The sequence below is a fragment of the Diadema setosum genome, chromosome 1, assembly GCF_964275005.1.
Source record: "Diadema setosum chromosome 1, eeDiaSeto1, whole genome shotgun sequence".
Taxonomy (NCBI): Eukaryota; Metazoa; Echinodermata; class Echinoidea; order Diadematoida; family Diadematidae; genus Diadema; species Diadema setosum.
Window position 1 is genome coordinate 12,488,945 of NC_092685.1, and position 27,968 is coordinate 12,516,912.

Genomic DNA, 27,968 nt, shown 5'->3' on the forward strand with positions numbered 1-27,968 from the left:
AGTGAAAATATGTTGAATTTTCTTTACATTTTCTTTATACTGTTGTACTCATATGACATCACGAGCCTTAGTAGTCTCCTCATTCAGCGGTTCCAACACAAAAATTTTAAAAATTCATAACTTTTGCATCGATTGTCCAATTTTCCTCAAACTTTCACTGATGTGTTCTACTGATATTGCTGCATTCTCTCAATCCTTATGTTTATGAAGGTGAACTTGTCCTCTAACCCTTTGTACAGCTAGGCCACAGTGTGTATACAATTTGTGGATACAGTATAATATTTTGGTGGAACAATCACAACAGAGATGATGTCTGTGTATAATTTGATCTGGTAGCGGCATAGGGGAAGTGTGGGAGAGTTGAGCCACTTTTTACATTTAGTGATATTGTTCAATAACTATACACAATTTATGGATTATTCGTTCGCTGGTATATACTACAACTATTCAGGCATAATATGATAGCCCAATAAGACACCTAGCACAAACAACTTGGGGGTGACACTTCAACAAAAATATTTTGCAAAATGGCTCAAGTCTCCCTTGATGTGGTGAGAGTTGAGCCACGGGGTTGGGAGAGTTGAGCCACTATGCTATAGGCCCTACATATCATATTAAGAAGTTCAGGCTTATAAAAGAAAATGACTATGGAAACCTATCTAAGGAAAGATGGTGTAATGAATGGTAACAGAGGAGGCGGGGCGTCTGTTTGACTTACGGGTCATCGGATGGATAATGTGGATGTTGTTGGGGTCCACCTACGATCACATGATCAGGATTTCTAGATGCACCCTGATTGGATTTGCGTGATAAGTCAACTGTTGGTGTTAGGAAGAAGAAACCGCCTGTAGGGCGTCACCCCTGGCGAGAACACCACATACCTTTCCAATATTCCTCACCTCATCCAATTACAGACCCGTTTCTTTGACCAAAAAATGACACTCATTGAGCCACTTGAAGGGAGGGTTGAGCCACTTGAGGGCTGAGCCATAGGAATACAGGGTTTAGCCATGGCACAACTCTCCCTCAACACGTTGGCACAACTCTCCCCATAGTCGCCATTTAAACTAACCCTCAAAACCTACGAAAGTGACCACACCAAACATGTTGAAATTTGCTGAAAGAAACAAATGATATACAGACTATCTGCTACTCCAACTGATTCGCACTTATCCTCTACCATAGGTGTGAGAGAAAACCACATATCTGACAAGTGGACATTCACTTTTGGTGACCAAAAATGGTTTTTCTTTGACTATTTTGTCATGCTTCGTCCAACGTCGCTGCCTCATACACTGGTATATAGTTAATCATAGGCATGAACAAGAAATGGCAGCAGCTGACTGCTGTCAGTCACTATGAAGATGTGAGGTGGCCTGGATCAACTCTCCCAGTGGCTCAACTCTCCCACACTTCCCCTACAGATGCTTGAGATTCGATTAAGTTATGAAACAAAATATTTCCAGAACTTTTGGCAAGTTCTTTCTTTCCAATGGTATCATAGTAAATTTATATTGAAAGCTGCAAAAGTTTGGAAATATCTTTAGATTACTAAAAGGACGATGAATACACATCAGTGTTTATATTGATAATATATGTCATGTGCAATGCCAGTTTGTGGTACTTTTCAATAAAAGTGACACAGTCAGTTTACCACAGAACAGCATCAGCAGCATTCAGATACATGGCGTCACGGTGTACAGTGCACACAGCATACGAAATGACAAGAGCTGTGAATTCCCAATACTCATCACATCACTGACGCCAAAAAAACACGGGAGAGTATTGAAGCAGCCGAGCGTTGTGTGTGTTCACTGAAAGCGATAATCTCGGGGCCTCTACCAACACGTATACGTACTTATCTAAAACCATGGGCTGTATCCCCTTATACAGTGAATAGAAAGCTCACGAAACTTTACCTAGTCCATACGTTTCTTTTCCCTCATGTCATAACAACAAAAACCAACATCACTGAGATTAAAATGAGCAGATTAAAATTGATGGTTTGCATTCACACAGGATGTGAAAGGGTACTTTACTTACCCGTACCCCTGGTTATGCCGCGGCGGACATCACGCGATTATCATAGAGAATGTGAATATTGAGCGTGAACAGTGTACACACATTGAAGTAAAAGACTTTAGACACTTGTTATCACGGCTTTCGGGAACGATGGGTTCGCCTGCCATTCATAAGTTGCCCCTGATGGGAGGAGGGGGAGGGGGAGCTGTACAATGTAAGTGCGGTTTGGTATACCCCAGGGAGGTGGGAGTAGGCCCTATTAGCTCCCTGGGTATATAGGGGTTCTTTTACTTACTCGCCATTCCCCACTCGCCGATAAACTCTGCAGAATCAAACATCCATGATAAAATTATACCAAAAAGGACGTTACGAAGGTAAAATTCTGTAATAGAAATCCGTGAAGCTTGCTGATGCTATGGCGAGTTTCTTCCAATTAGGAAATGGTATCAAAGTATTGTTGGCTATAAATTTGGAATGTAATCATTTCCTGCTGTTGTAGAACAGGTATCATAGGGTCTATTAGCGGAATCGTTCAAAATTAATTTTCATTTTCGGACTAACGTACCTTCGGAAAAACGTAAAGCTCGGAATAATGAACTTAATCCAGGGACGGCGCAATAGGGAAGGGGGCATAGGCGCCGGAAGTGGGGGGGGGGGGGGCAGGGGGGGCGGCCGCCCCCCCAATCCAAAAAGTGGGGGGGGGGCAAAACGCATTTTTGCCCCCCCAAAAAGCCCCCCCCCCCAAAAAAAAAAATAAATAAATAAATATAATAATAATAATAAAAATAAATAAATAAAAAAGCTGTCCCTGAATATCAATAAAACCAAGTATATGTTTTTTAGTAACACTTTAGATAATTTGAATATGGATATTTATTTTGATGATACTGTCTTAGAAAGTGTTTTATATACAAAATTTCTTGGAATCACAATAGATAATAAACTTTCTTGGAAATTTCATATAGATTATGTTTGTAAAATTATTTCACGTAATATAGGCGTCATTAACAGGTTCAAATTGTTTCTTCCCCAACATTCTTTATTTATACTGTATTCGTCTTTGATATTACCTTATATAAATTACGGAATTTTGGCATGGGGAAACACGCATCAAACATTATTAGATAGGGTTTTATTGTTACAAAAGAAGGCACTTCGAATCATTTGTAATGCCGCTCCTTGCTCTCATACAGCTTCTTTGTTTTCTGAAAATAAGATTCTGAAAATTAAAGATTTGTTTTTATTTCATTTAGGACAATTTATGTTTAGTTATAATAACAACTATTAATAATAACTATTTGATTCTATGTTTCTTCGTAACCTGACATACCATAGTTACCCAACAAGACAGTCTAATGAATTTCACTTGCCCCTGCTTAGAACTGCGTTAGCTCAGCAGACATTCATTTATACAGGCCCAAGATTCTGGAACTCCCTTAGTCCAGACATAAAAAATGCTCCTTCTTTGTTTTCATTCAAAAAAAGATTGAAATCATTCCTCCTTAAGTCTTATAATGTAACAGAAAGAAATTAATTTTGTTTGTTTATCTTTTTCAGTAAGTAGGTTTTGTAAGTTCCAGGATGCTATTGATTTTCCATAGGCTTGTTAGGTCGCGTCTTTCGCGGAATTCCACATCGCATCCCCTGTTTTTTCTTACTCCAAACTTGTACATTATTACACGTGCCTTCACAGAGCAGATAATATGTTCTGCTATCAGCAATTCCATACAATTGTATATATCATTTTCTCGTCGCTTTCAACGCTCTACACTTTTAATATGGCTAATAGTCTCTGTTGGTTTGATCTTGAATGTATCGATTGATCTAGGCTTTTTGTTTTTAGTTGTCTCGTCTCTTTATTTGTATTTCTGCCACTTCTTCCCTTTCCCCTTTTCCACTTTTTTTTTTCATCCCGCACATATGTAGTTAAGTTTTCACTTTTTTTTCCTCCTGTGAGGTGCCCACGTTGTACAAGCATAGTCTTTTGAGTGGGTACCTCCACTTTTTTTCGCAGAATGTATGTCTGTATGAAAGATACCTAACTTTGTAATGATTATTGACAAATGTTATTCTTTGCTATGTATCATTCCTTATCAAACGCATATCGAATCTATATTTTTTCTACATTCTGTTGAAAGAAGTGAAAATAAAACATTTGAATTGAATTGAAAATTGAATAAACAAAGAAAATAGAATAAATTTGTATATATATGAATAAAAGGGGAAAAATATGGCTACAAACGGCAGCTTTTGGACTGTAACATGTCAAAATTTTCAAGCTCGCTCGCTTCGCTCGCTCGCATCCAGCAGTTGAGCCCGGTGCGCCTCCCCCTTAATTTCTAAAGCGAAAAACATATTATAGCTACGACGGCAGTTGTTGGACTCTAGAATGTCAAAAATTTCAAGCTCGCTCGCTTCGCTCGCTCGCATTGAATCGTTATGCAATTCTCCTAATGTTGCTGACAGTAATTGCCAGTAGTTGCGCCCGATGCCCCCAACCCTTAATTTCCAAAGCGAAAGATAAATATAGCTACAAACGGGAGTTTTGGGACTGTAAAATGTCAAAATTTTCAAGCTCGCTCGCTTCGCTCGCTCGCATTGAATCGTTATGCCACTCTCCTAATGTTGCTGACAGTAATTACCAGCAGTTGCGCCCGATGCCCCCCCCCCCCCTTAATTTCCAAAGCGAAAGGTATAGTTACAAACGGGAGTTTGGGGACTGTAGCATGTCAAAATTTTCAAGCTCGCTCGCTTCGCTCGCTCGCATTGACTCGTTATGCCACTCTCCTAACGTTGCTGCCAGTAATTGCCAGCAGTTGCGCCCGATGCCCCCCCCCCCCTCCTTAATTTCCAAAGCGAAAGATATAGCTACAAACGGGAGTTTGGGGACTGTGAAATGTCAAAATTCTCAGGCTCGCTCGCTTTGCTCGCTCACATTGAATCGTTATGCCATTCTCCTAATGTTGCTGCCAGTAATTGCCAGCAGTTGCGCCCGATGCGCCGCCCCATTACTTTCCAAAGTGAAAGATAATATTATAGCTACAAACCCCAGTTTTGGGACTGTAGAATGTCAAAATTTTCAAGAATGCTCGCTTCGCTAGCTCGCATTGAATCGTTATGCCATTCTCCTAATGTTGCTGCCAATAATTGCCAGCAGTTGCGCCCGATGCGCCCCCATTTATTTCCATGTAAGGAAAACTTACAATGTTCCTCAATTACTGCGTTGTTGAATGTTTCACATTCCGTAATGTATTGTAGTCCCATTATTGCTCACGCACACACGCACAAGCATACAGACCGTCAAAATTACTTTATGGTTCCCCCCATGTTTCGACCCACCGCAGGCCACTTTACATATATATATATATATATATATATATATATATATATATATATATATATATAATAGATGTGTGTGCGTGTGTGTGTGCGTGTGTGTGTGTGTGTGTGTGTGTGTGTGTGTGTGTGTGTGTGTGTGTATGTGTATATTGTGTAACATATGCATGGTCTAATCTTGAGCCCCCTCCAATGTTTGCCCCCCCCCAATCCAAAACTGCTTCCGGCGCGCCTGGAAGGGGGGGGGGGGGGGGGCGGAGTCCACTTTTTTCTTTTGCGCAAAATACATAGGAATGCATAAGGTCTAACCACCGTTCAAATTTTTCTTTTTATAATTCTTTATTCGAATTTCGTTCAATTCTATATCACAGAAACGTCCACAGAAACAAAAACAAAACATTATACAAAGACAAACTGCACTATACGCAAATATTGTACAAAATAACGTTAATCTTATACTATATAAAGACAAAATACAGTAAGACAATCATTGTGCAAACTAACGTCAAACTCACATTGTAACTTTTTTTAACCAAGGAAAAGAAATCCGCATTTTGTTTTTTTAAACACATATTCTCGCAACAAACCCGCAAAACGGGGACATAATTTGCTCAAAACAAACGGGGCATATTCCATTACTTCTCAGAAGAAAAAACAAAGAAATCGAGGCCATTTGCGACAAAACACACACACACACACACACACACACACACACAAACGCCATCATGCACCCCACCCCTATGCCTTCAGCCCTCAGGTTTTAGGTTTTATTCACACTTGATTAACTCTGACGTGTAAATTGCCATTTTTTTTTTATACAATAAAATACATCCTATATTCATAATGTGGAATGGTAGAAGCATTAGAGAGGGGAAAAAACGACAACGATGTGACAATAAATCGCAGCTACGGCAAAATCAAGACAGAAAAAGAAAATCACATCTCATCCTCGGTATACTTCATATATTTCCACTTTAAAGGGACTGTACAATACTGGTTGAGGTGGGGATTCATGTTTTGAACATTCCTAAGTGAGATAATGAAAAGCCTCTCATGAGTATAATATAAAAGAGCATGTAATTTTAAGAAGGATTCAACGTTTATTTGATGAAAATTGGTTTTCAAATGGCTAAGATATCCAAAAAAGTGCTAATAATAAAAGGCAACATGCCATAACTTTATTATAATCTCTTTTTTCACTTTGTTTTTGGATATCTCAGCCATTTCCAAACCGAATTTCATCAAATAAACTTTTGATACCCCTAGAACTGCATGCTCTTTGACATCTCATAGAGTGGTTTCTGAATATCTCGCAAAACGTTAAATGCTAAATCCTCACCTCGACCAGAACTGTACACACCCTTTAACAAATGCATTCCAACTGTTCCTCTTTTAATCGCTATCTTATTTTCTTCTTCTTTACACACCCTAAAATACTTCATAACATCATTAAACTTTGGTACCTCCCATTCTGATCTCTCTAAATATAGAATATATTTAATCATCAATATAATTGTATTCCATCCTTTGACTTTTAACGAGTTTCCGGGTATACCTGTATAAACAACTTCCCAATTCATAGTATTTCCCAGTTCTTCTAAATTCAATATCTGAATAATAATTTACCACAATTCCTACACTTTAATACACTCCCAAAATAAATGTGAATATAATGTCTCAGTGCTCTTTTTGCAGAAAGAGCAGAGATCATCCGAAACAAACCCAAATCTCAACAGATTAACTTTTGTATAAAGTGCACCATAAAGAAGTTTAAACTGAAATTCCCTAAGCTTTCGGATAAGAGTTGTGACTCTGAGTCGGAGAAAAAATATCTTGGGTTAAACGGCGAAATTACTCTGCAGTCGATCTCGTACTTCCAATGTATATAATTGCAGTAAATCAGTTTAAAAAATGCTTGTAAATTTTTCTCGAAGGTATGTCACCAATCCTACCCCCTGCACACACACACACACACACACACACACACACTTAAAAAAAAAAACAAAATCACAGGAAAAAAATTTTGTTACACTTCTCTTTTAACCATTTTGTTTGTCAGCCGATTAAACCCGGAAGCGACACCAGTAATGTAAACTGCCCCCCCACAAACACACTTTTAAAAACGCAGCGCCGACCCTGCAATCATCTCCCCCTCACCCCCTACCCCCCCCCCCCCCAGGTTTTCGGGAAATATATATAAAAAAAAGATATATTATGTCTTTTTTATTCGGGTTGTATAATAGGCCTAGTTTTGATAAATAATCGTCCAAATACTTCACCCAAGTAGTGCAACCGATCAATGCATTTCAATTCTGAAAATGAACAACTTCCTCGTGTGTGTGTGTGTGGGTGTGTGTGGGTGGGTATCCTTTCCCCAATCTTCCTATAATCTATAAGCCTACATTTTTTATCGACAATTTACCGAATATCTCATCAAAAAATGTGTACAAAATCATTCTCTTTTCATTTTAATTTGAAAATGTAAAAGCTACCTCACATGGGAGCAAAAGCTGAATGATTATTAACTCACAGATACATACTTATCCCAGTGAATTTAAAAACCGATATGCTTGTTGATACGAATAACCTTTTTTCTCTGCTCATGCGCAAAGTTAACCTGCGAACTGCTCTTTGACATATTAGTCTACACATTTTGATACAAACGAAGTGGAGTTATTGATAAAGCATTTACGAAACATTCAAAAAAGATTAATGAAATTTTAATGCTAAGTGGCCGAACTTCACTCGGACTGTGTTCCATATGTAAACATAATTATGTAGGCCTATACATTATTGTTAGGAAGATGAAATACAAAACAAAATATGCTAGGGTATGTAGGACCTACAGGAAAAGGTTGCATCACACGGTAGGCCTTCTAAAGGAGGAGAGTTTGATAGATTTGGAAGGTAGGCCTCAAGTACTATACTGAAACGAAATATATAAGGACTACTGAGGCCTAGGACCATAGTATATGTAACGCTTTTGTGAAATAGGGAAACAAAACCATGATTTGAATACGACTGTTACGAATCGTTTCCCGTTTATTAAATCTGATCAAGACAAACAAACCAAAACAAATTTGATTATCAGATGATAATGCCAATCTTGCAAGTCATCGTTGCGTCGAGAGAGACTGAACTTCATTGTGCACAGTGATGCCCACTTGGTGTAGTCGCACATTAGAGCACTAAAAGGAGATCGAGTCGTATTGAATAGGAATCGAATCGCTAACATCAATCGGAAAGGATACAGGCACTATATACACTCGTCAAATCGCGGGCAAGCGAATGCGATCTCGACGCTCAACGATCGCGAGCGCATCGTCACTTCACTTTCTGTGCCGTGTTTATGATTTCGCAATCGCCATTAACGAAGCACTGTCACGAGCTGCTACTATAACAAGTACAACTGAGGTCTTCACATTTGATCTGTACCTGCAATTCAGTTTTCAACTGTGTCAACATGGATTCTACACCCTCACGTGTAAGTTTTTGTGTGTAGTTAGTAAGTGTAAATCAGATTTCTGGTGGTTCATTGTCCTCATTAGAAGAAAACAAGCTCAGGACCACTCGGTATGATATGGTTATTAATAGTAGTCCCACATGCTCATTACGGTGTTTGTTATGTTAGCTTACGCTGCACCGTCGTCGTACGTATTAAATTTACGTGCACCACCACATCGCATCAGTTGCATAGGCTTTCCATCAGTAATTTCAGTTTGTTCCACACAATTTCCAGATCTAGGATGGGAGTGCACTGGTGCCCTCCTGCTCCCGGCCATGCTTGCCAGGGGTATAAGTGAATCATGATCTCTTTCTGAAAAAACAAAGAATATAAACACTAAGTAAAGCATGCTGCCTGAGTGTTATTCAACCATGACAATGCCATCTAAGATTTTACTGCCAGCTGCACCTGTCTAATGTTATCGTGTTGTCAAATTTTGGCACGGGAGGTGGAATCTTGGTGCAGGTTTTCTAGATCTAGTTAGGATAGCACTTGGCAGGTTTGCTTTAGATTATATTCTCAGTTTTTTGTTCCTGTGTGGTGAATACAAACTCAAGGATCTTTTTTTTTCCTAGTCTGTTTTGTTTTTATTTGTGTGAGTGAAGTATTTTTGCAGCATTTTTTCTACCCGTGGTTATGCATGTGTTTTGTGTTCATTTTTCAATTTCCAGATGGAGTTTGCTGTACAGATGACATGCCAGAGCTGTGTGAACTCCATAAAGAATTCCTTGAGTGGCATAGAAGGTAAGTGTGTGCTCAAGTTTGATTTTGCATTTAGTCAGGTCATATTGTAAAGGGATATGAAGACTAAAATATCACATGTTTATTCAACATGTCCTTGAAAATTACTATCAAAATTGAATGTGAGTTTTTTCTGGTAACTGATTAATGAGCAAGAAGATGGCATAAAATTCTGTAGATAACATTCTATAATTATGTTGTAACTTTACACAGCCCTGTTTGCTGTACAGAAGTTGCGACAGGGCTGTACAACTGGGATCCGAAACACAGACCGACTCACAACAATGATGTTGATTTTGGATTCATGATATACCACATAATGTTTGTTACATTGTACCTCACACCCATCATTAACAATCTTCATCAATTAAGCATCATTTCCATGTTATCGATGTTATAGATATTCACATACACAATTTACAACTCACCGAAAATGAAGATTTAATACACTGTGTGCACACTGTAGATTACATTTCTCCGCACAGTAACTCACTGCTAGAGCCGGACCGTCGTCATGATGCACTTTCAAAGGTCATGCTGTCAATTGTGCGCCGATACACTCAAGCAGCGAGTGCCACGGAACTGTCGATTGTGCGCCGGTATACTCAAGCAGCGCATGCCGTGAAACTCTGATCTATTTGGATTTGGCGCACGCATGGAAAATGTTTGTAGCATGATGCACAACTTGTATTGTTCAAAGCTGGTATTTTGAAATGTGCAATGATGGAATTGATGGTCAGGGATTGCAATTAGAAATATGCAGCTTTTTGCTCCATGGATGTCGCGCGAGGGCTCAATATGGACTGATGTACCATACTGTAGTGCGAGCATATATTACATGTGAGTATGACGTAGAATTTGTGGTAGAACATATAAATTTTCATCAGCTTTGTAGTGTTTGTGTTTAGGGTGTAGCGCTGTTGATGCAAGGACCGATTGTCTGATGCCATGCAAAGCACGGTGTCTGGTCGGGCTTCATGTATGTTTATGCACTTTCACAAGGCATGATACACATGTCAACACAGGTTCACATGCACAATCACAACGTAGCATAAATGTTCAGCAAAACAAAACAAAAGAAAAGACTAAATTTATTTTCCTTGTACTTGAACATAGAAGAATAAGAACAATGAAGCAAATGTTGCCGGAAATCCCAACAATTTTGTCATGCAGTGTGTAGAGCTTGCTTTTTGCAGAGTATCACTTTAGAATGTGATATTGATATTGTGATTTTGTTTTGTAAACTGTGATGGACTTCAAGGCATCCATGAAGTTGACATCAACCTACCCCAGGAGCAGGTTGTCATTACCACAGTCCTGCCTTCAGCAGAGGTCAAAGAAATCCTTGAGTCCACTGGACGCAAGGCTGTCTTCAAAGGTCAGGGGTCAAACATAACAGGTATGCTCACTGAAGTTGCAATCCATAAAAGACATTGATATTAGTCTGGGATATTAGTGTAAGCATTTACAGTAATGTTTTTAACAGTGTGATGCTTCATGGTACCTTAGTGCTTTCATATCCCACAGCATGTGATTAGCAAATACAAGATATCATTTTTAATTTGTTCCTAAGAAAGTGCGCAGTTCTGCATTAGCACAGCAATGCAGCAAAAGAAGAACTAATTTATTTGACAGGAATGAAAGTAATTACACTGCGAGGTCAATTAATACATACTGCCAGTCATAAATAATGTAATATTCTGTGTGATAGCACACATTGTATCACAGATAGGCAGGGTTTAAAAATGGCTTTTGCACAATTGGCTTGCTGTATGTCCACTGGTTTTCAAAATATAGGGAAAACATTTATTCCTATTCATTCCTATGAACACAGAGTTAGTTTCATTTGTGTGTTTTACTGTATTATGAACGGTGATGTAAACGTGAATAATGAAATACCTCCTACTTTGTATCTTTCTGTGTATCCCATTTCTTTTTTTTTTCTTCTTGTTTTCATTCAGTGTCTTCTTGATCATGCATTGTATAGTATGATGTCAGTATCTCTGTACTGTTAGTGATATACAGTTAAACTCGCCTAAGTCGACATCGCATATGTCGAATAATCGCGCAAGTCGATGATTTTAAAAAGTCCCGATTTTTCCCCATTGACTTACGTGTAATAATTCACTCACAAGTCGAATTTTGTAAGTCGAATACTCGCCTAAGTCGATGAAATTCCAAGAACACTTTCACGGAAAAACCATTAAATTCACTGTGCCTAAGTCGAATAAGATTTTATTGTGCAATAAATCACTGTCAAAACCACGAGACGCCAGTTTTTGTTTACATAAGAACTAGCCCGACCAGACAGGTGACAAAAAATGATCTAAAGTATCAAAATTCAAAGCGATCGCATGCGATTGTTGAACTCTCTTCGTGTTTGGAGGTCCGCTTGCTGGTAGCGGGTACAGCCCTGTCGCGCTAGCGCTACGTACGTACGCACAGCGCGACTGGGCTGTGTATAGTCTGTGTATGTTTGCAGTCTGCGCTGTGCAGTGGATGGATGAAGCTGCTGAGTTTTCAAAGCGGAAAGTAGGGGGAAAGTTACGGGCACAGGTAAATCAGAAGTACACCTCTACACGCATTTCAAGCCACGGTATGGTAAACTGGAATCAATCACTGCTCAAATATCGTTCATATTCACTTCCCCAAGGTTTAACGAGGGTGTAAAGTAATCCGACCTGTGCCAATGCTAATGCACTGTCCATGCAAAGTAAGCCGTTGCCCTGCCGGGCGACCCGTGCTGCGGCACACCTCTCCAGCTCTCGGCTCCAGAGTAGACAACATACATGTACATTATACATAATGTACGTGTGGTGCGACTGTTGTTAAGTCGATTTTTTTTTCGACTTACGCACAAGTCGAAACTCGCCTAAGTCGATGTGTTTTGCTCAGTCCCGAGAAGATCGACTTATGCGAGTTTAACTGTAGTAAGTAGGCTCTTTTTAGATATTCTGTTTTGTTGTTTATGTTTCATTATGTTTAAGGCAAGCATCTTGGTGCGGCTGTGTGTATGATCGAGACTGGTGACCCAGTGAGAGGCGTGGTAAGATTGCTGCAAGTGGCAGAAGACAACTGCATCGTAGAGGGCACAATTGACGGTCTGTCACCTGGCAACCATTCCTTGAGAATTCACGAATATGGAGACATTTCAGATGGCTGTTCCAGGTACTGTTGTCTCTAATGTGTTAACCTATTGAAGATGAAATAATTTTGCTACAACACGCATTTCCCATAGACACCTGCCCGAGTATACTCGGGATTCGTCCTCAACGGGTCAACTTACCAGAAGTGGCTTTGAGAAGTTTCTATTGTTTCAAACAAACCTCATCGACTGAATGTAGTATGCATCATATTCCAATATGCAATCCTATAAGTAAGTGCTGTAAGTGCCTGATGAGCTTTATTTGAAGCAAAAAATATGATTCTCAGGGGGATGCAGTGTTATAAAAATGATAGTTGAGCATCCTTTTGATTCTTGCTAGCCCTTTTTTTCAGTGAGAACTTTATTGCAGGAATACAAATTGAAGTAACTGTCTTAAAAGTGTGAGTACAAAAACCTAAAGTCATTTCACTACAGAGTTCCATTTCAGCTTTATTTATTTCTCTTGGTAGCAAACAATAATCTATATCTTTTGATAAGCAATGTATGTTTCAAGGCACCTTCGATACTCTCAAATTATCATCAGAGTTAGAATGATGCTCACAGTTGCAGAGCTATCTGCAAACTTAAGCACTTTCCCCAGAAATGACACTACTGTACTTCTTGTACATAAAAAAGCCTGTACTTTTAAAAATGGTTGTAATGTCATTTGTAATATTGTTATGATGGTTTCTTGCCTTATACTGTTATTCCTTCAGCTGTGGAAATGTGTTTGATGCGAGGGGATTTCTCCATGGACAGTCGGCATCTTCTGAAAAGGTGAGCTTTAACATAGGTACAGTATTCATCGCATAATCGGGCATCTGATAATCGGGAACCTCGCTTAAATGACATACGCTTCCCAGAACATTTCCAATGCACGTTATTTTCACTGGATAATCGGGCGGGGACCTCTGATAAACGGGACAATTTTTCTTTAAGCGACCTTTGATTTTGTTGATATTTTACACAAAAAATCTACCAAAATACCACAACAATATTTCAAAGATTCCCTGACAGTTGTCGTTTACATCAAACTTACAAAGCAAGGTTCGGACTGGTGTGTTTTGACCTCCGTCCATCCAGTACACGTACATTTCAGCTTGTTTGTTTGTTTGTTTATTTATTCACCGTATAAGATAAAAAGATAACAATGATACAATACAACTGGAATATATAACTGAAGAAAAACGGATGGATTGCCCTTCTCAGCTCGGCCTTCATGGCCGTGCTGGTCTTCCGAGGGGTCCAACTTCACATGAACAAAAAATTACAATAGTCGAAACTCCATACAATAAAAACTAATTATACACAAGCTTACTTACACATAATGATATGATGCGAAAAAAAAATGATACATCAGTGTACAAAATCAACTAAAACAACATAAAAAAAATAAAAAAAAAAACTTATGAAAATGATACCCCCATACCGACTACCAAAAATACAATGTTCCCTCCCCCACCCGCAGCCCTCCCCATATAACATGATATTTTACATAATACAGAGATACGTGATCATTATCATAAAATCCAATGTAATACATAATTATTTATAGCTTTCTTAAAGGAATTACATGATGATGAAGATATTATATCCAAGGGAACAGTATTGTACATTGATGCCCCACGGTACGCGAACATACGTCTACAGTACTCTGTTTTAGGCTTTGACAGCGTCAATCTTCCATAAGATTGTAAAGAATATTGATGAGATACAAAATTAAACCGGTCCAATAAATAAGGAGCGCTGAAATCATTTAGAGTTTTAAATACCATTAACAAAATATGCTTTAAGCGACGTGTTTTTAAGGATTCCCAATTTAGTGTCTGATGAATAACGTGATTTGAAACATGCATATACGGACTGACTCTCAGGATCATTCTCCCCGCTCTATTCTGTAATTTCTGTAATCGATCAGTATACTTCTTATGGGCAGAATCATAAAGTACATCTTCATAATCAAACAAAGGTTTAATTATAGAATTATAGATTATCCTCATACTTTGTTCATTTAAATTAAAACGAAGACGACCCAAAAACCTTATCAAATTACCTATCTTCAAACACAATGTTATATATAAATATTCCATTTTAATTCTTGATCAAGTATAACTCCGAGATATTTCACTGTTTGTTTGGACTGAATACGCTTACCATTTACCTGTACATTTATCATATTGCATCTTTTTAACATTGCGGGTGATCCTATCAACAAACATTCAGTTTTATCAACATTCAAACTCAACTTATTTAAACACATCCATCTATTGATGCCATTCAAATCAATGTTGATAGCCTGTTCAATTTGATTAATATCAGAATGAGAAAAGTATAAAATAGTGTCATCTGCATAAAGATGAATACTGCACACTTCGATCTGTTTGACAATGTCATCGATATAAATTGTAAAGAGGAGAGGCCCCAAAATGGAACCTTGTGGTACTCCGTAACACACTTCCAGGGGATCTGACATTGCATTACAAAAGTATGTACGCATTTGTCGACCAGACAAGTAATTCTCAAACCAGCGAAGGCTTTCATCGGAAACTCCAATAGAGTGCAGCTTCTTTATCATTGTGCAATGCTCCACGGTGTCAAACGCCTTTTTCATGTCAATGAAAACCGCCCCAGTGTACTTGCCTCTATCAATGGCGTGTAACCAGTCATCCGTCACTTTTAACAGTGAAGTGGTAGTCGAATGCTTTTCTCTAAAGCCAGATTGGTTTGGTGAAAGTAAACCATTCAATTTTATGAAACGAGATAGTTGCTTATGGACGATTTTTTCAATGATTTTAGAAACAGAACAAAGAATAGAAATGGGACGGTAGTTTTCCGGGAGACGCTTGTTACCAGATTTGAATAGTGGTATAATCTTTGCCTGTTTCCATCGTAACGGAATAATGCCTTCGGACAATGACCTGTTTATCAGATGAGTAAGGGAGTACACTATAACAGAAGCAGCCATTTTTAACATATACATAGAAATACCATCAAGTCCTGAAGATTTCTTATTTTTCATACCACGAATTACTTTAAACACTTCTTCATACGTGACAAGTTGCAATGAGAACGAATCAATCGGTTCATACACATTGTCAAATTCTTGTATTGAAGAGTCATGGACATTCGGGATGTTTGCAGCCAAATCTCTACCAACATTGGCGAAAAATGTATTAAATTCATTGGATTTATCTTGATCTCTACTACCTGTAACTGATTCACACATGCCAGAAACATCTCTAGGCAACACTGTTTTTATGATATTCCACATCTCACCAGATGTGTTAGCTGCCGATAATTTTTCAGCAAAAAAAGATTTCTTTCGTTTTCTTATTTTCAAAGTAACAGCATTACGAAGTTTCTTATACTCATTCCACAAATCATTCAATCTATTTTCCAACGATATTACTTTATTTCCATCAGATTCAATCAATATCATCCTTTTAAGCTTATTCACTTTTTCCTTCAGTTTATCTCTTTTATAAATAAGATTGATAATTTCACTACACATCCAAGGAGAAGAAGTTTTCTTAATTCTTTTTTCACGAATAGGCATATGTTTGTCAATCACCGACAATAACAATTTTTCAAAATGAAAAGCTGCTTCATTTACATCTTCTATATCATACACTTCGAACCATGGTTGGGACTGTAGGCTACGAATGAATGAATTGTGGTCAAAATATTTCATACTTCTGTAATTAAGTGTACGGGGCCCTTTATCTTTGACGTGACATTTCAGAACCATAAAACATAATGAGTGATCACTTATGCCAGTATGCTTTACTCCATACACAGATACAATATCTGGAGCATTTGATAACATATGATCGATAAGGGTAGACGAATCATTTGTTATTCTTGTACATATGTTACCATTTATTTGTTTCAATGAATACAAACTGTTTATTTCATTAAGATGTTTGGTTTCATTAGTTACATTCTTTTTCGAAATATCACAATTCAAATCCCCCACAATAAAAATATTTTTGTTAAAGCTGTCTAAAAAAGACACCAATTGCTCATAATAATCAAAAATACAAACTGAAGTGTTTGGTGGTCTGTACCATGATACAAAAATAAAATATTTCGGACATTGTTCTCCAACTATGATTGGTATGGCCTCTAAATGCCCGCCTTCGCTCTTCTGTACATGTGTATATATGGCGAGCTAGATCGCTACAACACATATACAGTGCAGTGATCGCGGCAAGTAAACAATCAAACCGTGATGATTGAATGATTGAAGGATTTTTCATTGACGTTCCCACATCAGTTCTGGGTAATCATTTCCCATGGTTGTGGATATGTATTTATACGGAACGCCCTAATACGTGTTCAAGAATTCTACGAATGTTTAAGAAAGTGTTAGCTTTTAATCCACATATTTTGTGTTCGAAGAGAGGTGACAGAAGAAGAACCCGGTTGCAATGACTACATCATTGCGAGAATACAGGGACAGCTAGAGGGTCGCGCCGAGGGGTAGCGTGGTTGTGTATTCATGTACGTACAGTACGTCAGTATGCATGTGTGTGCACTACATAATGTACATGTCGTATGCCGTTAGTGTATGGTGAGTGCTCATCGCGAAATCGGGCACCCCGCTTAAAGGGGCCGTGTTTGCTACTCCCAACCTGTCCTGATTATGCGATGAATACTGTACTTGTTCAAGGTTGTGAAGACCAGTGGAAGGTAGTGAAGTCATTGACTTCTGAGAATACCAGAGCAAGTTACTAGGGGGCCTTCAAGACGATGAGATACAGGTTGCCTGGCAGAGGTGTTATTTCTCATCTGTAATACTTAAAGCAACGAGGAATACCTAATAGAATGATTGTGATGAGATTTATTTTAGTATTGAATTCATCATTGTAGGGCAACATTATTCCTGGAAGTTTACCACTTCTTTATCCTGTGAAGACTGAACAGTACCTTGAACATGCAGAAAATGTTCAGAAGTTATGCAGATTACATGTACATAGAAATTGAGATTGATGACTAAAGAGCACTACACTTTCCTTTGGATGATTGTGTTTTTATGTGTGAGGTTCAACTGGGTTTCTTACAGTTAGTGTTGCATGATTCATGCTATTTTGTGTGTGTGTGTGTGTGTATGTGTTTCTGTGTGAAGACTTTTGACAAGGTTGTTCTCCTGGCAATGTCTGCTATGAGGAAGTGACATCAACTAAGGCCAAATTTGTCAAACATTTCTATTCATCGTCATGTGCTTAAAGGACAAGTCCACCTTCATATACATGTGGTTTGAGTGAATGCAGCAATATTAGTAGAACACATCAGTGAACGTTTGGGGAAAATCTGACAATCCATTCATAAGGTATGAAATTTTAAAGTATCTGTGCAGTCGCTGCTGGATGAGAAGACTACTACAGTGTATGATATAACATGTGTACAACGATATAAGAAAAATATAGAGAGAATTTTACAAAATGTTACTTTTTGAAAAAAAAAAGTGTACATTTCCTCAACTTGTCACTGACATATTTTTAGGGTAATATTATTGCCCTTACCTTCTGAAAGAGGGAAGCCAAGTGACCTCTTATTAAGCGAGAAAAGTGAAAATATGTTGAATTTTCTCTATATTTTCTTTATAAGGTTGTACACATGTGACATCACAAGCTGTAGTAGTCTTCTCATCCAGCAGTGACTACGCAGAAACTTCAAAAATTCATAATTTTTGAACGGATTTTCCAATTTTCCTCAAACTCTCAATGATGTTTTCTACTAATATTGCTGCATTCACTGAACTCACATGTCTATGAAGGTGGACTTGCCCTTTTCTCACTTTCTATAAATATGACATCATTAAATGGAATATACATTGTATTACAAGTGATGTTTCTGGCACCAAAATGAAGTTTATGCCTGTGACTCCATTGAAAGTATAGTTGCTTGACTTGAGGTGCCCATTGGAAGTCATATAAAAAATTAATGTTATCAAAGATTCAAATATTTGTTACTCATTTCTTCTGAGATGAAGTTGTTGCAGGTTTGTGACTTTCCTTGTTAATGTTTCATATGACACTGGAATTAATTTGATCGCACATATGCAATAGTACAGAATAATATGTTATTTAAATGTTTCTCATTTCTCCATTATGACAAGTTTCTTAAGATGGTATAACTGATTTTGCCCTATATTTTGACTTTGTCTCCCCATCTTGAATGTCAGCTGTATTCCTGCAGATATGAAACACATTCACATTTGTGGACTGTGACAAAGTTTTATAGCTCCATGCCGATTTTTCAGTGAGAGAGAGAAAATGGCTATGTTCTTTGAACTTTTAACCAAATGTCAAGCCAAAGTAGAAGATTGTCTGAGCAAATTTTGAATCTGACCTTCAGTGTAATGCTGTGCTTACCTGTTTGGTAATGGTTGGTTTAAGAAGGATTGCTTGCCTGAATGTGTTGATGGTCATCTTCCTTTTCTCTTGCATTCTAGTTGACAGGAGACCTTGGTGTCATAACTGCAGAAAGCAACGGTCGTTCATTGTTCAGGATGGAGAACTCTCGAGTCAAGGTGGGCACATTGTAGACAACCTCAGTTGATGCCTTTAGATAGGAAGCACTGAGTTGGGTAATGAAGACCTGCTGCCTGTTTCATAAAGCTGTTCGTAAAGTTACGAACAACTTACGAGCGACTGGTGATCAGTTCTGATGTGCTATACTTATCAGAATTTCCATAATTCAGCACAAGAACTGATCACCAGTCTCTCGTAAGTTGTTGGTAACTTTACGAACAGCTTTATGAAACACCCCCCTGGTGATATCACACTCTAACAACCATATATTGTGGTGTCGCATTGATTTGCAAGTTGGTTTGTCTTTAATGATGAAGATGCAAATTATCATATTTACCCTGTATTCTTCCATATGCACCATGAGCTATAATCAAGCAGATCGAAAACGCACACTATAGATCTCTTCTTCATGTAATTGTCACTGTTGTTATTATCATTATCATCGTTATTAGTAATAGGAGTAGTAGTGGTAATGTTATTATGATGATGATGATGATGATGTGGATGATGACAATGATGGTCATCATTATTATGATTATTGTGATCATCATCATAACCATCTCCATTTTCATTTCATCATCTTCATCATTGCTTTCCCTGACAAAAGGGTGCATCGAAATGTTTCACAGTTTTGTTTGTTTTGTTTTGGTGTTGGTTTTTTTTTTTTTTTATGCCAGCAGCCTTTGTTGCTATTAACAACAGGAATGAAAAGCGTTAAGAGGCTCATTGTAGCTTAGAACTGATGACTAGCAGAAAATAAACCATAGTTCCACCATACACCCATACAATTTGCGTATCTGTTCCCGCAGGTATGGGATATCATTGGACGTTCCCTGGTTGTAGGAGATCTGCCAGATGCCACATCCCAAATCAGTGCCAAATTTGGAGTTGGGTGAGTAAACCTCACACCCCTACATCCTGAAGTGATGGTATTGGAGCCAGAATATGAGTCAGAATAATAGAGCAAAAAGATATGTGTGTGTGTGTGTGTGTGTGTGTGTGTGTGTGTGTGTGTATGTGTGCTTTGAATGTTTTGAGTGTTTGAAAAATGTTTGTTTACTGTAGCTCAGTCCATGTTTCGCCTGTATCACCCTGCTGTGAAAGTCATTCTAAAATATTAGTGTGAGACTAATTTCTTTTTTTGTGAGTACATGTTAAGATGGCAAGATACCTCACATTTTACCAATGGGTGAACTATTAGTATGACTTCTTGGTTGTTTGTTTTCTTTTTTAGTGATGTTATAAGCCAAAAATTTGTACATGAACATTGAATACAGGCTTCTACTCACACTTAAGATTGGATGGATGTTGACAGGATTTGTTTTCCTGCTTTTTAAACACATTTTTGTTTGTTTTAGTTTTTTTGTTTTTTCTCAGTGTGCTCTGGGAAAAGACACTATTTTGATTATCCCCGAAGATGTTACCTATTTGTCTGTTTGTTTGTTTTAGGATTGCCTGTGGGATCATTGCCAGGTCTGCAGGACTGTTTGAGAACACAAAAAAGATCTGCGCTTGTGATGGGGTGACCCTGTGGGATGAGAGGAACGTGCCAGTAGCCGGGAAAGCACGCAGTGAATTCATGAAGGCTAAAGCCAGTGCATTGTGATCTCTTCTTTGGTAATGGGGTTGATTGCAATAATGATTACTAATGGTGTACGCCCATTTTGAGATGGTATATTGATATGCATATGTTTATTTTTTTTAGATTGTTGGTAACACTCATTTCCAACTTGCAATGCAGTGGTGTAATCATGGATATTCGGCTTGCAGCTATCATTGTGAGATATGTAAAATTCTTTCTGTGTGGAATGGAATGATTACGATAACAGACTAAAGATGTTGCCGTAAGTCGCCTTTAAATAATTTTTTTTTTTTTTTTTTAGGCTTTCTACAATGCTGTAGAAGGTAAAAACATCCTATGGAAAAGAATGTTCTAAAAGATATAGAAATGACCTAAAATCTACAATGACATTCTCATACAGGAGTTGGGGATTAGTAGTTATGCTTAAAAAAGGTAACAAGAATTCAGAGTATGATCTAATTTGTATGTATATAGCATCCATCCATACGTTGTGACGTTCCATGTTAACGAAATAACCTTGTTTTTTTATGTTTGTATATTTTTTGAAGTTAATCTTCATAATGATTTTTATGCCTCCGCCACGAAGTGGTGCCGGAGGCATTATGTTTTCGGGTTGTCCGTCCGTCCGTCCTTCCGTCCGTCCGTCCGTCCGTGCTAACGAGAGTATGCTTGTGTGGCTAGGAGAACAATAGTGCACAATAGATGGCCTTTATTCCGTCAGGCTTGTGTGGCTAAAATTTTTGCTTGTGTGTCTATTTTAACAAAAGGGAGAACAAAGGGGTAGACACACAAGTATATCACCGTAAGGTTGTCCGTCCTTCCGTCCATAATGAATTTTGTGGACAGCGTAACTAAAAAACCTTTTGAGGTATCCTAATGAAACTTCGCATGTATGTGTATTAGGGGGTGAAGTTGTGCCTATCAACTTTTGGGTGCACATGCTCAAGGTCAAAGGTCAAAAGGTCAAGGTCAAATACGTAAAATAACAATTAAAAAAAAGTAAAAAAACAAATACTATTTCCACCATATCTATGCAATGCCTGAAGATATTTTCTTGAAACTTAGTGTATACATGTATTACCCAATTAAGATTCTTCGGTGAAAGTTTGGGGTCATGAGGTCAAAGGTCAAAGGTCAAAAGGTCAAGTAAAATATTAAAACTTATCCTTTTTTCTCTGTATCTTGGAAATTGTTCAAGGTATCTTCATGGAACATAGTATATATACATGTACTGACCGGCAGTGAATATCTAGAGAATTTAGAGTTCATGGGTCAAAGGTCAAGGGCAACACTTCAAAATTGTACTATTTCCCTCATATTTATGCAATGCCAGCAGGATTATCTTTTTTTTTTTACACTTTGTGTATGCATGTATAACCTAATGGAGATTCTCTGGAAGCTTTCTTTTTTCTTCTTTTTTTTTTTTGTTTGCTCAAAGGTCAAAAGGTCAAAAATCAAGGGAAAGTGCTGAACTAACTTTTTCCTCCATATCTCAGAAGTGGCTCAAGTTATCTTGAAACTTACTACGTATTTATGCATGTTGTGCCTGACAGTGATTATCCTATGAATTTTAGGGTCAGAGGCCAGATGAAAATGGTAACAATGAACTTTTCATTATAGAAATTGCACTTTTTCTCCATACCTTGAAAATTATTCAATGCATAAACTATGAATGGGTCAAAGTCAAGTTAAAGTCCTTAAATCCCCAAGTACATGCTCTCCTATTCATCTAATTAAACCTAGGTCAAGGAAGATGAACATTCAACACATTTGTGACAAACTTGTCATTTTAATATTTTGCCAATTTTGTGAAAATGTAATCATACATTGTCTACATGTACTATAGACCTATTAGGAGAATCGTGCATTATGGCGGAGGCATACCAGTCGCCTTAGCGACATTTCTAGTCCATATTAATAAGATAACCTTGATTTTTTATGTTTCTATATTACTTTTTAAAGTTAAGTAGAGATTTAGTTCAACATCTATCAAATACTTTTGGCAGTGTGGCAATGTTTCCATAAAGACTACCTGTAACTTGTTCTGAGTTTTAGAATGTGCTGATGGTTATACATTCTGTATCTCAATGATCAGAAATAGCGATAACCTGAAAATGGAAAATTAGCATATGCTAAACAGTAACAACTCAATATAGATGTACAGGCAAAGTTATCATCTCTTAAATTTGCTGTCTTACAGACAAGAAGAATCTGTGATATGCTTTGTTATTTTTTCTAATAGTTTTTTAATCGGCTTACTGTAAAATGAGAAATGTTTGTGTGCATTTTAGTTTCGCAAGAGCCAAGATTCGCGAAATTAGAATGCACGCAAAAGTTCTCATCTACACTGTGTGCATTGAATGTTACAGGCAACTTGCGAAAATTTCATGCCGCAAAAAAGGCTGTCTCCAGTTCGCGAGAAAACTACAGTATATCTTTGTATGATTGTTCACATAGAATGTTTCCTTAGCTTTATATCTGGCTCAGTGCATTTTAAAAGTTGCTTGATAAAAATTTCCCAAATTCCTCTAATGAATCCTAGTCTTCCATGTTGTGAGATAAGATAATATGACAATGTCATTAGAATAAAGGTGATATAGTTCATTATTTCAAAACTTTACCATGCCCCATAAAACCATCAACATGGTGTGTGTAAATTCATATTCTGTTGTCACTAAGACATGCTTTGTTTTTCTTCTGTAGAGATGTAGTGCAGCATAAAAAGAAGAAGAAGAAAAAGAAATGTGCTTCTAGTAAGTAAGTTGTGCAAATTTGTTTAAGTTGTAAACATTCCAAACCAATTCTATGGCATGAACACATTTGTAGCAATGATATAACCCATTGTCTGTCCCTTCCTACAATTATTGTGTCATTTCAGTAATACAATTTATCATTCAAATGCACTTCATGCTTGAACTCTGAATCATAGCCTGTACATTGTGTTTCCACATTTTGCTCCATTATGTAGGCGTTTTACGTACAGTTCGACCTCGATTATCCGGCCTCCTTTTATCCGGGAATCTCTATTATCCAGACGCGTTCACGCAGTGAAGGACTCTTTTTTTTTCATCCAAAAATGGAGGAAAAACAGTGACTTTAACATCTTTTCATGGATCTATTTCACTAATTGCATAAGATGTGCATGATAGCTTTCTCAATATCTAATGAGGCAAAACATGTATGATTTTCACATCGTATACTTTATTTTTGTGAAGAAGAGACTACAATTTTGCGCAGGCTAGCATAGATTACACCACCGTTGCAGGGTACGCTACCTGCCTAGCTGCCAGTGCACTGGGACGGCAGCTTGGACAGCAGCTATATACATTAACATTGTGTCTCCCATACCCGGCCAATTCGCTTATCCGGATGAGCGCCGGTCCCGACATGGCCGGATAATCGAGGTCGAACTGTAGTTAATGTAAGTTTGATGAGATTATGAAATCTTGTGAGTGTCAGTGGTCTCATTTACCACTTTCATATGTTGGCATGGTCTTTTTCTGCCCATGTTAAAGAATAATAACAAGGAGTGATGACCTCATTGTTAGTCGTGTCCATGGGATGTCATATTTAATACAATGTGATGGATGACATATAGAACTCTTACTTTATGATTGGGGACCAAGATATATCACGTGATGTCTATAAAAGGTATCCTCTTAGTGCACCTACAGTCTATGTTTCCATGATGGGAAACCAGTTGGAAGTATTGAGATAGCCTACAATGATCTAGCATTCAATCAGATTTAGAGTCATACCTTCAGCCAATGATGTTGCCATCCCGCACAGGTGGTACCCTGTGCTTGATTAACCACAACTGGCCTCAGTAGGTGTAACCAATGGCTTTGATTTACAAGCCAGTTGAAGATGCTGAAGTTCATTCCATGAGACCAGTTTTGTATTCTGTCTATAGCTGCTGTGGTATAAACATTTTCAGTCTTTATCAATGCAGATGTTGATGTACATTGTATATGTATCAGGCATTGGCTTACTGAAGTTTCATTTGTTTCAGTTCTTGACATTGAAAATTTATATGACAATTTACCACACTAAAGCTACTTTGCCCTACTTTGGCAACAGGAAGCAAGTGACATACCATCCATATTTGAGTTATTGATGTTTTCATATTTCACCTAATGTGTTCTTCTTCCAAACCAAATTTTATGCCTAAACACTCATCCTGCGTAGAGATATGTAAGGTAATACATCATGATATTCCATTAATGTCAGTGCAAATGACAGACACATTTTGCTCTCTTACAAGAAATGTCACTTTTGTCACTTGCTTCCTTTTGTCAAAGTAGGGCAGTACTGTATGTGATAGCTGTCCAGTTCACACTCAGAGTGTGATTGAGGTACATGTAGTATGTGTAGCATCAAGTTGTGTTTTTATGTACATGTATGTCTGCTTTTAACTGTCATTGTCTTAATACAGATCACAAACCCTGTGGATTATGACTTTGAATACAGATGTGATTTGACAAATATTTGGCTTGTATTCTGTTCTTGATTATAACTGTTTTAATGCAGCTATATTGTCTAATACTGTAAAAGTGGATATTTTTTGAGTGAGTAATTTTTTTTTTTTTTTTTTGCACATGACTGGGTAAGATGAATTTTGCATCTTTTAAATTCAGCAGAATCAGGTCCTTATTTACTGGACATATTATGGCATGCAAAAATATTTGTGTGTTTTTATTTTTTGCTCTAGCTTCTTGTTGCGCAAAAAATTCCACTCGGTGACAATTTCCACTTTTGGAGTGATTAGTATCATCCTTGCAAAAATGCATGAAAACAAATCAGTACTATGGTTATTATGATACAGTGTTCTGAGAACCTGCACCATTGGCTAGAAGTGATGGATTGTGAAAAATCACATTAAATTTAGGTAAACTGATTTTCGGTGAAGCGATGTGTGGTTATTTGATTGTATTATGTCAATGGTTTGTTGAAAGAAACAGTGATAAATAGAAGATACACGGTAGAGTGATAGATAGGTTATAGAAGGATAGGTTATAGAAGATGAAAGTTGGATAGAGGAATGGTTAGATAGGTTGATGGATTGATTGATAGATGGATGGATTAATATTTTTGTTCTTTATTTATGATTCATAGTATCTATCGTTGGGATTTTGATCCTGTAATCTCCTAGCTTATCCCTGGCGATATTTCATTAAAAACAAACATGACAGCAAAATGTATGACAAGAGCAGGGCTAGAAAACTGAAAAGAAAAAATCATGTACACGTAACCTTCAAGATCTACCTTTGCTTAAGTGTACACGACTTTTTTTTTTTCAGTTTACTAGCCCTACTCTTGAGGTAAGAAGTAAAAACTATTGTGTGGGTTTACAGATAGGTGTTAACTCCACAGAAACGATATCATGTGAGCTTTGGTAAATGTACAAATTTGACGTCGAGATGGTCGTAAAGGGAGACATGAAGTCAATTTTCCAAACGTAAATTCACAGCTAATGTTGATAGTGGTTCAATGGAGGACCTGCTGTCACAGCTCTATGGCAGTAACGCATGTTGCTTGTATCTACGATCCTAGTACTTTTCCTCAAGATAGAGAAAAGATTAAATTTAAAAAGATTCGTTTACGTCATCTATCGTGTGACCAAGCAAATTTGCTTTATTTCAAAAAACAATGCAAAACAAAACAAAGCAAACCAATGCAGCTTGATACTCTTCCTTCGAGATGGTATTCATAAAAGCGTTTACAAAATGAGCATAAACAAATATACACACGTATATCATAACATCACGAAAGTGTTTCTGTTTCCTTTTATTTCTGGCCTCTCCATGTCTTTCTCTTTTCTTTTTTTATGCCTCCGCCACGAAGTGGTGCCGGAGGCATTATGTTTTCGGGTTGTCCGTCCGTCCGTCCTTCCGTCCGTCCGTAATGAATTTTGTGGACAAGGTAACTATCAAAACCTGTTGAGGTATCCTAATGAAACTTGGCATGTATGTGTATTAGGGGGTGAAGTTGTGCCTATCAACTTTTGGGTGCACATGCTCAAGGTCAAAGGTCAAAAGGTCAAGGTCAAATACATAAAATTTCACTATTTCCACCATATCTATTGAATGCCTGAAGATATTTTCTTGAAACTTAGTGTTTACATGTATTACCCAATTAAGACTCTCTGGTGAAAGTTTGGGTCATGAGGTCAAAGGTCAAAAGGTCAGGGTCAAATACATAAAATTTCACTATTTCCACCATATCTATTGAATGCCTGAAGATATTTTCTTGAAACTTAGTGTATACATGTATTACCCAATTAAGATTCTCTGGTGAAAGTTTGGGTCATGAGGTCAAAGGTCAAAAGGTCAAGTAAAAATATTAAAACTTCTTTTTTTTCTCCATACCTTGGAAAATTGTTCAAGGTATCTTCATGGAACATAGTATATACATATACTGACTGGAAGTGATTATCTAGAGAATGTAGGGTTCATGGGGTCAAAGGTCAGGGGTCAAAGGTCAAGTGCAACACTTCAAATTTTTACTTTTTCCCTCCTATCATGCAATGCCAGCAGGGCTATTTTTTTTACACTTGGTGTATGCATACATGTGTAACCTAATAGAAATTCTCTGGAAAGTTTTTTTTTTTTCTTCTTTTTTTGCCTCAAAGGTCAAAAGGTCAAAGATCAAGTGAAAGTGCTGAACTAACTTTTTCCTCCATATCTCGGAAGTGGCTCAAGTTATCTTGAAACTTAGTACATATTATGCATGTTCTACCTGAAAGTGATTATCTTATGAATTTTAGGGTCAAGGGCCAGATGAAAATGTTAACAATTTACTATTCAATTCAGAAATTGCACTTTTTCTCCACACCTGTACCTTGAAAATTACTCAATGCCTAAATGTATGAATGGGTCAAAGTCGAGTTAAAGTCCTTAAATCCCTAGATACATGCTCTCCTATTCATCCAATTAAACCTAGGTCAAGGAAGGTGAACATTCAACACATTTGTGACAAACTTGTCATTTCAATATTTTGCCAATTTTGTGAAAATGTAATCACACATTGTCCACATGTACTATCTAGACCTATTGGGAAAATCATGCATTATGGCGGAGGCATACCAGTCGCCAAAGCGAC

The 27,968-nt window shown here is 37.6% G+C and overlaps 1 protein-coding gene across 1 annotated transcript; it reads left to right on the top strand.

Moving 5' to 3' along the window:
• Positions 1-8,763: 8,763 nt before the first annotated feature.
• On the top strand, positions 8,764-21,137 carry LOC140227013 (copper chaperone for superoxide dismutase-like). The gene is made up of 8 exons (XM_072307449.1): positions 8,764-8,842; positions 9,535-9,607; positions 10,866-11,003; positions 12,592-12,772; positions 13,466-13,526; positions 19,207-19,284; positions 20,095-20,177; positions 20,735-21,137. Exons 1-8 carry the CDS (start codon positions 8,822-8,824, stop codon positions 20,889-20,891), a joined length of 792 nt encoding a protein of 263 aa, XP_072163550.1. The 5' UTR covers positions 8,764-8,821; the 3' UTR covers positions 20,892-21,137.
• Positions 21,138-27,968: the final 6,831 nt, after the last annotated feature.

Coding starts and splice junctions, on each gene's coding strand:
- LOC140227013 (XM_072307449.1), top strand. CDS start 8,822: ATGGATTCTACACCCTCACGT. Junction 11,004..12,591: donor TCAGGGGTCAAACATAACAG/GTATGCTCACTG, acceptor ATTATGTTTAAG/GCAAGCATCTTGGTGCGGCT. Junction 13,527..19,206: donor AGTCGGCATCTTCTGAAAAG/GTGAGCTTTAAC, acceptor CTTGCATTCTAG/TTGACAGGAGACCTTGGTGT.